Raw genomic sequence first — 12,456 nt, forward strand, 5'->3', positions numbered from 1 at the left:
CTTGAAGTCCCTTTTTTATTCTATTCCTCCTGGTAGGTCCTACCCCATTACAGACTTTTGTATTATCTGCAAATGCAATATTGATAATAAACATAGTGAAAAGAGCAAGCCCTAGCAAAGAGTCATGAAGTACTTCACTCGTTATTTTACTTTTCATTAGATTGTACTCCATTGACCACTTTTCTTAAGTTATATTGCTCAACCAGTTTCTCACTCAATTAACAGCTTTGTCTGACTCCCATACTGGCTAGTTTGCTTACCACCCTTCTGTGTGGGACTGTCAAAAGTCCAGATGGGCAACATCCGCTGTACTTCCCTGATGCAAAATCTGTTCCTTATTTTCTGAACACACTACCAAAACCCTTATCCAAACTCTCTGTCCTGCTTAGACTATTGCAACCTGCTCTTTACTACAATCTATTCAAAATTCAACTTGAATTGTATGCTAGAATGGATAGAAAGCCAATTTAGTGACTTAAAAAGAGGGGTTTATGGATGTAGTGACGTTGGCAGTAGATAAATTGCACAGCTGAATTTTGAATAGATTGTATTGAAGATCAGGTTTCTGTAGTCTGTGGGAGAGGGGTTGAGAGTCAGGGATAGTGCAAGAGTATTTGACTCCCTAGGCAAATCTTTGGTCATGCATCCCTCACCTCCAACTTATCTATTGATGGCAACCCCTGCACAGTGTTCCCTTCTTTGGCAGTATTGGCTTTCCCCTCTGGCCTTGTTCTAGTGGGATTTTGCTGCCCCTAAAATCTTGGCGCTCTAAGTGACTGCCTAGTTTAACTAATGGAAGCCCTGATGAGAGTATAGATAAGAGTTTTGGTAGTGTATTCAGAAAGGAAGAAACAACATCTACATTAATAGGAGTATTGCAGTAGAGGAGGATCCATCGGAGAATACACTAAAGGTTCAATAGGAGATGTAAGAAGAGAAACAGCACAGAGTCCCAAAATATAAGTGAGGACAGGAACAAGGAGTAGATAGTGATTAACAGTATTGAAAGCAGTGGATAGGTCAAGGAGGATGAGGATTGAGTAAAGACCCTTGGTTTTGCCCAGGAACAGATTGCTGGGGATGTTTGTATGGAATGTAGAGGGTGAAAGTCAGATTGGAGTGGATCGAGAATAGCTTGAGATGAAAGGAAATCAAGATAGAGGTGAATGGGCACATGTAAGTATTATGGATGTGAAAGAGAGATGGGTTGATAGGATGGGAAGGGTCCAGTGAAGGATTTTTCAGGAGTGGTATGATCACAGCATGTTTGAAGACAGCAGGAATAGTTGCAACAGAAATTTTCATCCTGGCTACTGGTCCTTCTTACTAAACCTAATTTTTTATTTTGTTTACTGTTTCTTCCTTACATGTCTAATATAATGAAATGTACATCTTATGTTGCTCAAGGGCTAAAAAGTGGGTCAACTATTTGATACAATGCTTTGTAAAAAGTCTTCACACTCTTATACATTTTTCCATATCCTGCTGTCTAAAAAATACAAATCAAATGGTGGAGTTTGTTTCACAGATCTACACAACATACTCTGATCATGAAAGAGTAATTATAGAAATATTCCAAAAATAATTAAGAATAAAAGTTTTGATCGCATAATCCTTCACATCCTGTCTCAAAGCTACAGTTCAAAAAACTGCCTCAACAAGACCCATAAAAAGTTAGATATCACTTGCATCTGGTCACAGTACCTGAACTGATTTGAATACTCTTGGAAGAATCAAGCTGCTTCTGTTTTATGAATTGAATATGAGGCAAGGATCAAAACATGCCAAACAAGTCTCTCCCAAAAGAACTCTGGGACAACGTTATTCGAAGATGCAGACTGGGGGAAGGCGATGATAAAAATATTAATGATTGAATATCCCTGGGGCACTGTGCTGCATAGTATTTGCAAAGAAACACTTAGAGGGATGCTCTACACATGTGGGAGAGTTTTGTGGTCTGATAAAACCAAAGTGGAAATTTCGGTCTCAGTGCTAAGCAATATGTTTGGCATAAAACACAACATATCACCCTTGCTAGTATCATCCCTATAATAAAGCATGGTAGTGGCATTATGTTGTGGGGAAGCTTTGCAGCAGCAGGGCAAGAAGCTTGTGAAGATCATGGTAAAAAATAAATGGTGCAAAAGTACATCATATCCTGGAGAAAACTCTGTTTTAGTCTGCCATAGACCTGGGACTGGGGAGATGATTCACCTTCTGTGGGACAATGATCCTAAGCACAAAGCAGAAGCAACAATGGAGTAGCTCAGCAAGAAGAAAATAAGTCCTTAAGTGGCCCAGTCAAAGCTAGACCTGAATCCAGTTGAAAATCTGCGGCAAGACTTTGACTACTGTCCATAGATGATCCCCAGCCAACTTGAGAATTTGAGCTAGTCTGCCAAGAAGAATGGACAAAAACTACACCATCTTATTGTGCAAAGTTGGAAGACACACTTTTTTTTTTTTTTCCCCTGTACAAGTTCATTGTAAGCAGTTGTCTGCTCAAAATGATTTTGTATGGAAGAACTTTATAATGCTAGACTTATTGAGGCAGTTTATGCAAAACATTGACCATCATTTGTTTTGTTGGAGTTTTCTGCAAAGCAGGCAGCAAAGTGGCTAGAAGAAAAGGCCTCTTTTGAAAGCGAAGACTTTTTTTTTCTTTTTTCTTTTTTTTTAACAAAACTAGAAAAAAAATAATTGAAATGGAGAAACAATTTTCAGAATAAAGTTTGGTCCGATGGAGATTTTGGACTATGATTACAACTGGGTATGTGCCTTTATCTGGTTAGTTTGAAACCTGTGGGCATAAATACTCCTCTGAGGTCTCTTCCTCTTTAAAAACAAAATAAAATTATGGGTTTGAATTGCATTAACTTTTTAGTTAAGATTTTTTTTGATTTGGTTTTTATTAGACACTTATCCAAAACCAACTCATAGCTGCTAATGCTGCAAAAGGGGCTTATACCAAGAATTGAGTCAAGGAGTATGAAACCTTTAAGCAATCTTGATATATATTTTTTTTTTTACACTTTTGGAATATTTCTATAATTGTGTTTTACAATGAAATTGTAGAATGTTCTATAGATCAGTGAAACAAACTTTTACTTTAATGGTTTTTGACTTGTATTTTTTTTGGTCACATTCATGTACATTTTTCCATATATTGTTAAGACTTTTACAAGGAGCACTGTAATTACAGGGCAATACTAATATGAATATCACTAGAATACATTTTTTTTCTTCTGTATTCTTTACCAAGCAGATGGAAGCACCTGAAAAGACGAGAAGCTTAGGGAGCAAGCATCAGTCTGACAGTGTATCGGATACAATATCATTTGTAAGTTTCCCTTTTTTTTGGTTTGCTTAATTTTTCAGATTGAAGTCTACAGTTGTCTTCATGAAAATTTCTCATTTTTAGCTTATTAGGGTGTTTTGCCTTTAATTTTCCATTTTGACAAGTGTACTAGAGTATGTATATCATCAGAACTCTGCATTGTTTTCAACATTGGAGAGATGACTATAGAAAGATTCATCAGCTCAGGGAACAGAGTTTGCAGTATGAGTTCATGGTGTTTGTATTTGCCCCACACGATGACGTGCCCCACTGATGATGTATTTCCTTGTTTGATGCTCTTTTGAAAGGCCACATCTTTATTTATGTTAAAGAAGTTGCCAGCTTTCCTCGAGAGATTGCAGAGGGCACTAATGGGTTTTCACTTGTTTTGTAAACCCAGGAAATAAGCCAACAAGAAGCACAGGATGCAGAGCTTTCTAACCTAGATGTATTCATTGAGAGACTCCCGCCCAGTGGTAAAATAACCAAGACAGAGTCTCTTATTATTCCTTCCACCAGGTAACACAATAACTGTTGATTGAGCATGTTTGAAACCCCAGTGCTTCTGTAGGAAATTCAAGTTCAACAAAACAGGGCTGGAAAACAATTTGTGAAATTTGTTCTTCATTGATACTTTTCATCTAGTTTTTTGAATTTTACATTTCTATTCCACCTTTCAGGGCTTTTTCAAGCCAATCCAAAGTGGATTATACAAAAAAATATAAATACAAGTACAACCATGACAACTTCATAACAATATTAGATGTTATAACATTAATACATGTTAACGAGACAAATCTGGTCAGTACACAGCAATATAATAAAATACAAAACTCCATAGCAAAAATACATTTCAATAAAACCTACCCAGTATCAACTCCTCATCCATAATCAATACCCCCAATTTACAACTATGACTGGGAAATAGTTTCATAACACAGCTTGATAGCAAAGTAATGCAACAATAAAATCTCCCAAGCAATCATCCTTCCCCCTCGGCGTTTACTGTCATCTCTCAAAATTTCCAAGAAATTATACTATTCATTAAAAATTGCAGGGTGCATACTCCAGACATTACCTTATAAAGTTAAGACTCCCTATAAAATACTCGCCTTGCATACACTGGGTAATATACCTCACTCAATGCCCTTTACATGTATCCATCATCTTAACAACCCTCCACAAACCTTTACCTCCTATCAAGTAAGCATCCAAAATCAATTAATTTGGTTTCTATTCTAGCAGAAGGTATCAACCAGAAAGGACCATCTGGACACAGTTTACTTGGACACAGTTTACTTGGGATAGTTTCAAACTGATTACCTTCCATGCCAAATATCCTGGAAATAAACCTTTCAATTTTAACAGTCTAATTAACAAAATAAAATTACTCTACATTGTTCAGTATTCAAAATATACACATTGTGGGTACAAACGATACCTAACTGTAACAATTATATTTTCACTTATAAGTTGTTAAAATTCATGAAGCTACTTGCTTGTAGTTTTCAGATTCTTGGCAATAGTCCTGTTTGAAGCACTGCCAACACATGATGTTCACATAGAGGCTACAATGTTCCATAAATACCGTATCGTCTTAACTGAATAGTTTGTGTTCTCTGTGCAATGCAATACTGTTCCAAGCATACCTCCTGCTGAAGCTCTGAGGTGGTCATGTGCTTAAAAAGTTCAGTAAGAGTATCTTAATTTCTAACAGATACTGGGTGAATATTACCTGATGTTAGACTTCTGAATCCATTACACAGTATATGTTGGGCAGTTATTTTTAAAGCTTTCTATATTAGTGTGCTCCTGAATTTCTAGAAGCTGGGGAAATTCCTCAACATGGACTGTCAAGACAAGATATTCCAGTTGTCAGATATTCCAGTTGTCAGATATTCCAGTTGTCAGATAGTCATTTTTAAATAGCTTCTGTCCTGCCTTGCTGATATGAGAGAGAGAGAGGCAGGAATGACCCTATTAATAGCCAGTTTAATGCTATTTGTTGCTTTCAATTCTGTAACTGATCATATTAAATTGATGCTATTCTTTTAGAAGACATTGTTTAGTATTTGCTAAATCATTTTGTACAATAGTAACTATATTACAGAACATTGTAGTGAACTCATGTGGCTACTCAGTGTAGTATTCTCTTTTTTTTTGGGGGGGGGGGTTAATTATAGATTTATATAATGTTCGAATTACCCAGAAACACCATCTTATTTTGGACAGAGATCTTAGTTGCTATAAAAAAATTTCTGAGTGCAAGCAGCAGGCTACTGGAGGTCTGGCACTAGGAGAAGCAATTTTGAGGAAAAACTCTTGGTTTGAGCAATTTTTCTGTCTGCACTTCATGTAAATAGAATGGGTGTTTGGGTTTGACAGGACAGAAGGAAAACAAGCAGGTCGTCGAGGTAGGAGCACATCACTGAAGGAGAGGCAACCAGTGAGGCCACAGAATGAAAGAGCAAATAGCCTTGATAACGAGCGCTCTCCAGATACAAGGAATCACTTGCAGGTGAGGTGGGGTGTGCCTCTTTCCTTGAGCATACTTCATATGCAATCTGTAAATAAACAAGATCATTGTCTATCCCTTGTGCGTCTCACTGCTGGAGGGTTAAGGTGTATACTTGCTAAGGGAATCCGTTTTCATTGAGGTTTTTCTGAGGTGCATATTTTCCCTCCCTGATCTCTTCCTCTCTCAAGTGCCAGCAATTCTGTTCTTAGCATCTCCTTGGAACTCCATTCCCTGGAGATTTCTCTAGTTCAGGACTTCCCAAACCTGTCCTGGTTGACCCCACAGCCAGTCATATATCCATGATATCCTCAAAGAGTATGCATGAGTTAAATTAGTATATACTTTGTCACCAGGTTTAGGAAGCCCTGCTCTAATGTGCCATATATGTTCCTGACTTGATCATATCAATCTGTCTTTATCATAACTGGTAATTTACTGGTTGTAAACCCCCATCATACTGCCTGAGCCACATTCATAATGAATTGTTCTTATGTCTTCCCTCTCTGCAAAGCTATTCTGTACTCTTGTGAATATCTTCACTATGGTTGATCACTTTGTCTTCTCCGTTTCACTCATTTATCTCAAATTATAGAGGAGATCCAGAAGACTCTTTGAGGTGGAGAGTATGGAGTCCCCATTAGTATCTGACAGAGATTTTAACATGGTACTATCACTTGGGATTATTTAAAAATAAAAAGTAGTCCTGTTCTGGTTCCTGTTCTAGGTAGAGAAACGCAAAAAAGGTAGCTCTCACAATCAACTAATAATTGCTTATAATTGAAACACCAAGGAACAATTTAGCAAAAGACCACCATAACACCCTAAATGGTGAAGTATATATATTTTTTTACTTCTACCCTACAAGCTCGGTCATGTATAATCATCAGTCTTAAAACATATTGCACAGTCCCAAAGAATTTTAAAAAATTTTTCAAATTGCAAATAAAAATGCACTTCCCTTAATAAAGAATGTGCCAACCCGACATAATGTTATGTTTCAAGGAAATAATAGCTCTGCATCAGAGGGTCCACACTCCCATGGCGTCTCGCAATTCAAGCTACATTATTGAGAAATTTCTTTAATAGTCTTGTAAATTTAGCACATGGATTAGGATTTAGGGTATCAAAGACCCCTCAAAGTAGGGTGGGGCCATTTATACTTCACAAATGCCTAAGTACTCTCTCTGGCCTTTCCATCATTTAAAAACAAGAGTCCTCAGGCTTTTATTCACTATATAAAAACTGGATAACTGAAGGTAAAAAAAGTAGCACCAAAGGCTGTATCACAAAGGTGTTTCTGTATATGGGGGCATAAATAAAAGCATTCTTTATAGAAACCCTGTGAGGAAAAGTTACAGGTTTTCTCAATCTCGCATTTGTGCCTGCATCACATGAATGGTTTTAAATGATGGAAAGGCCAGAGAGAGTACTTAGGCATTTGAAGTATAAATGGCCCCACCCTACCTTGAGAGGTCTTTGATACCCTAAATCCTTATCCATGTGCTGCAATCATGAACTCAACTATGATTAATGGTACCATCACCCAAAACTATGAAACTTACAAGAACTAGGAAAAAAGAAATTGGCTGACTCAGACCCGACAATATGGAACTCACTACCTCTCCACCTCATATTCCTAATCCCATATTCTTTAGGAAACTGGTGAAAACCTGGCTTTTTAAAGCTGCATTTGGTATTATATGAAACACACACCTCTAAAATCACTATACATTACTTTAACCCATGTACGGGAACTGCTGTTGGAGCATAAACTGAAAAGAATTGCTGGTTTATTTAGGACATTTGTATGCTGCCAATCTTTGTATATTCCCTCTCAACTAACCCAGGACTTACAACCATGCTATTAAGAACTTCCTCCAGCTCCAAGATTATTTTGGACCATATGTGGATTTATTGCAGCTGCTCTATTACTATACCACCATTATATCATTTATTTTTGTCAATTATCTGTTTTGCATGTCCCATTTAGGTGCCCCCCGCCTCGATTATTCCTCATTCTTTATAGACTAGTCATGTAACCGTAGTAACTTCCAATTGAAGTTCATTCTGTAGTTAAGTAGCCATAAGTATATTGATCCCTAATATTGTAACATACCTTGATCTCTTTGGCTGGAAAAGTGTGAAATAAATAACTGATGATAAATTTGCATTGTTAGAGGAATTCTGTGGACCTAGCTGAGTGTCTTTTCACAAACAGAATAAAAATCCATCTAATTTCAACATTCCCAAAAAATAGCAATTATTTTTATAGCTGAACTATAGTTACGTTTTCCTTAATGGACAATGGCATTTATGCACCTAATGCGGTTTCAAAAGTTCATTCGTCTGTAGTGCTCACCTTGTATGAAAGAAAAATGTTTTACTTCAAATTTAAATTCCTGAGAAGCAACCTAATCTTTTTTTCAAAATCCATGCATTTTCATAAGTATTATCTCTGAACAAAATCATAGCCCCTGCCTCCAAATCTTATGTTCTACATAGAAACATAGAAATGACGGCAGAAAGGGACCAAATAGACCATCCAGTCTGCCCAGCAAGCTTAAGCTAGTAACTGCCACTCTGTGCAGTTTATGTCCATATTTTTCTTAAGGGCAGTAACTGTCGCTCTGTGCAGTCTTCCCCAAACTTTGATACCCATAAAAATTTCAGCTAGTAACATTTTTTTACTTGACAATGACCTTTCTTGAAAATTCAGATGATACTGCTTGATGTGCATTGCTTATGGACTTGACCATAGAAGCAGTCCTTTGCTTTTCCCCTTATGTCTGCATATCAATACCCCAGACCGTAGAAGTCTAGGCCCTCTTGGTTATTGTCTGAATCCTATTCCCCTTTTCCCCTTGTCATTGAAGTGGGGAGCAGTGTTTCAGTTGAATTTAAAGCATCAAGGCTTATTGGTTAAGGTTAGTCATCTCCAAGTTTTCTAAGGGTAGTAACTGCCAGACCAGCAAGTTACCCCCATGCACACTTTCTTCATTTACTTTAGGACTTATTTATTTTATTTTATTTATTTATTTATTTGTGATTTTTCTTGACCGACCATCATCGGAGACAAAGAAGCAGTCCTGTGCGTATTCCCTTATGTCTGTGTATCAGTATCCCAAACCATAGAAGTCAGGTTGTTGTCTGAATCCTATTTATCTTTCCTCCCCCTAACTACTGCGCCAGCAGGTTACCCCCACCCCCTCCCCCCCGGCACGCTATTCATCATTTCTGTCCTCTAGCCATCTAAGCGGGGATTAATGTTGCAGTTGCATTAAAAGCTTTTATTGGTTAAGGGTAGTAATTTCCATGCCTTCTGCTAAGAGTAGTAACTGACGCACCAGCAAGTTACCCCCTCCCACCCCGCACGCTTTTCTCATTTCTTTTCTCTAGCCTTTAGAGATCCACAGTGTTTATCCCATGCCACTTTGAATTCTTTGACTGTTTTTGTCTTCACCACCTCCTCCGGAAGGGCATTCCAGGCATCCACCACCCTTTCTGTGAAGAAATATTTCCTGACATTGACATTGATATTGAACAGAATCGATCCCAATACAGATCCCTGTGACACTCCACTTAACACCGATCTCTCTTCAGAGTAGGCTTCATTTAACGTTACATGCTGTCTCCTATCAGTCAACCAATTTGTAATCCATGCCATCACCTTGGCGCTCATTCCCAAGCTTCTCATTTTATTCAGTCAGGGCCAGATTTATTTATTGAGCACCCACTCCCACCCCCACCTCTTAAGTAGTCGTCAGTATGGGAGGTTCTGAAGAATAAGGTGCAAGGGGCCTCTGACTTCCCTTAGATATTTCTTCATCTCTCTGGTCTTTCCCCGCCTCCCCCTCCACCACCAAATGGTGGCCCTCATCTCCAGCAATAGCAGCAAATCAATTAGCTTCCAACTGCCAGTTGTGCTCTCAAGGCTCTGTGGCACTTGCCCCCTCCTCCCACACGGGCTTCCTACAACTATGGAAACCCATGTGAGAGGAGGGGGCTACATGCCACAGAGCCTTGAGAGCATGACCAACAGTTGGAGGCCTCATGCTGAATTTTCTTTTTAGAATTGTATTGCTGCCACTGATGGAGTCATGCACCACCGCACCTCGAAGGTAAGCCTGGATAGAAACATGGGATCAGTAGCAACACTCCAGCGCTTATCAGCTTTTGGCACCAGAGGCAGTTGCCTATGCCTAAATCCTAGCCTGCCCCTTTTCAATTAATCTCCGTCGTGAGAAACTGATCTCCAAAGAAACTTGTACGGTATTAGTTACAGAAATCAACTGTCGCAAACAAACTCACTTTATTAACCGAAGTCAGTTATTTCCTAAGCTGTTACAAAAAATGGTGGCTGCTTTTCATAGCGATGGAGGGGAGATAACCTTTAGTTCATTATAGACCATGTTTCTTAACTGGGAAGCCTGACTGACAGGTTATCATCTTTGAGCCAGTGAGCTTGTAAATGGCACTGTTGCATTTTTTTAAATATTTCTTTCCCAGATTTTAGGAAGGTTAAATTGTATGTTAAAGCATTTTCTTTTTGTACTGGGATTTTTAGATCCCCAGGAAAACTGTGTATGACCAATTGAACCACATCCTGATTTCTGATGACCATCTACCTGAAAACATTATTCTTATCAACACTTCGGACTGGCAGGGACAGGTATGTCGAAATAATGCCCTAGAAAATAGCATCCAGGGTTTCTCCCTGGTTGGTGCCACTTAAAACTGACTATATGGTAGATATGCAGGTTCGGTGATTTGTAGCAGAACATCAACCCCTTTCTCTGAGCTGCTCCTCCTTAGCAGTGTACCCCATGAGACTTAGAGCACCTACTGCTATCCTGAAGTAGATCTCTAGCCTGCAGAAGCTGGGTGCCAACAAAATCTTTCAGTCCTTCTGTGTCTGGTTCTAGAGTGAGAATTATTATTATTTTTTTTTTTTAAGCAGCATGGTAACGGGAACCTCTCTCCTTTAGATCTTTAAATTTAACTCTGTATATTCTTTTTAATGACTTGTGAAATGGCAAATAGATACTGATTTCCAGGCCAGCCTGATGGCTCAGGGCAAATCAGTGATGGTCCCTGGTTCAATCCCCAGGTCAGCTGAAGATGCTGTAGAGGCAGTATTCACAGGCCCTGGGGAGAGGGAAGTCATGATCATTTCTCCAGGGTGATATCTGGTGTCCTTATTCTGGGCCTTTGACTGCAGGATTCTGAAAAGGAGCCCCCGGATACATGGCCTGATTCTATGTCTAGACTAGGTATGTTGTGAGGAAGGAGCATATAAAATATGGGAAAAATCTGAGTAGTTATGAATAAAACTTTATGGTATCAGATCTCAGCCATGGTTCTGACTGAGCTTAGAATCACAAAGGAGCAGGAGGAAATTGCTAGGTCAAAAATAAATACTGATTTGCTGAGAGTTTTAATGTTTTATTAATGTACTATTTACAGTCATTTGTATACTGTACATAGCATGACCTTAGCAAAATGTAGAAGTCTTTCAGGAATGATGTACTCAGCCTTGTATGAATATATTTATATTGTAGTAGTATTTGCAGATTTAATAATAGTCTGAAATTGTTTGTAACTTCTGTATTTTAATATACTGCTATCAGAGTGGGGTGGGAAAAAGTTAATGGGAGAAGAGAAAAATTAGTGAATATGCTAGATAACCATCTTTTTTATTATCTTTTCCCAGTTTCTCTCTGATATTTTGCAAAAACACAATCTCCCTTTAGTTGGCACTTGTTCGCCTGCTGACATTCAGGCTGCTTTCAACACCATTGTCTCACGGATACAGAGATAGTAAGTGCCAATGTAACTCCTCTTCAAATAAACTTTCTACACAAATCAAAGTATTTTGAATCCTTGTTCTTTATTTCTTTCTTTTTTTTGAAATGAGAAGTTTGAAACTTGCTAAGTGACGGAAACAGTAACACATAGTTGAAGCCTTGATGATTGGTGTTATGGCACTTAATTTTCAAACTTGTGCTTATCCTGCCATTTTTCTGTATACAGTTTTGTGTAGTGCATGCTGTGTTGCTGCATGAAGAAATTCACCGTAACAAAATATTCAGTGTGTTCAGGAAATGGAGCTGTCAGTCTTTCCAGTTCATCGTAAACTTGGAAGAAGCAATGCAGGTGCAATGCCCTGTTAAAGACTACAAATGTGGAGGTTATTTTAAAGGAGCTCTTCCAAAGATGATCTTTGCTGTGCAGAAATTATTGACAACAAAGAGTGCTAATTCAGATGGATTACAGGAAGACAGGCTGCTCTGGCTTCCTTTGCACTTGGCATCCTAAAGCAGTGTTTCGTTTGGATGCACAACCTCGGCTGTTCGCCATAGACTGCTGCTTCCAGAAGTGCTTGGGAGAAAGCTAATCTCCTAAAAATGTTTGTTTTTAAATGAAATGTCATAATCTCGTGGGGAGGTTGTACCTCATTTCCATGCTTCAGTTTATCTGCACTGCTGTACCTCATGGTGAATGAATTGGTGTGCTTTTATTAATCTCCCTTACTTATTTAAAAATTCTTGTAGCCTGCTTATCTAAACAAATAGCTCTTCTAAGAAGAGAATATTTGCACATT

The 12,456-nt window shown here is 38.4% G+C and overlaps 1 protein-coding gene across 4 annotated transcripts in view; it reads left to right on the forward strand.

Annotated features, from left to right (window-relative positions):
* Positions 1 to 12,456, forward strand: part of PACS2 (phosphofurin acidic cluster sorting protein 2) — a 490,004-nt gene that overhangs the window by 409,480 nt on the left and 68,068 nt on the right. For 2 of the 4 annotated variants that reach the window (XM_029598809.1, XM_029598811.1), the window contains exons 11-15: positions 3,263 to 3,340; positions 3,738 to 3,856; positions 5,723 to 5,855; positions 10,420 to 10,524; positions 11,566 to 11,672. In XM_029598809.1, the coding sequence (XP_029454669.1) occupies positions 3,263 to 3,340; positions 3,738 to 3,856; positions 5,723 to 5,855; positions 10,420 to 10,524; positions 11,566 to 11,672 (542 nt within the window). The remainder of the gene's footprint in view (positions 1 to 3,262; positions 3,341 to 3,737; positions 3,857 to 5,722; positions 5,856 to 10,419; positions 10,525 to 11,565; positions 11,673 to 12,456) is intronic. The other 2 variants (XM_029598810.1, XM_029598812.1) reach the window with 1 other exon arrangement.

Source organism: Rhinatrema bivittatum, chromosome 4 (genome assembly GCF_901001135.1).
Source record: "Rhinatrema bivittatum chromosome 4, aRhiBiv1.1, whole genome shotgun sequence".
NCBI lineage: Eukaryota > Metazoa > Chordata > Amphibia > Gymnophiona > Rhinatrematidae > Rhinatrema > Rhinatrema bivittatum.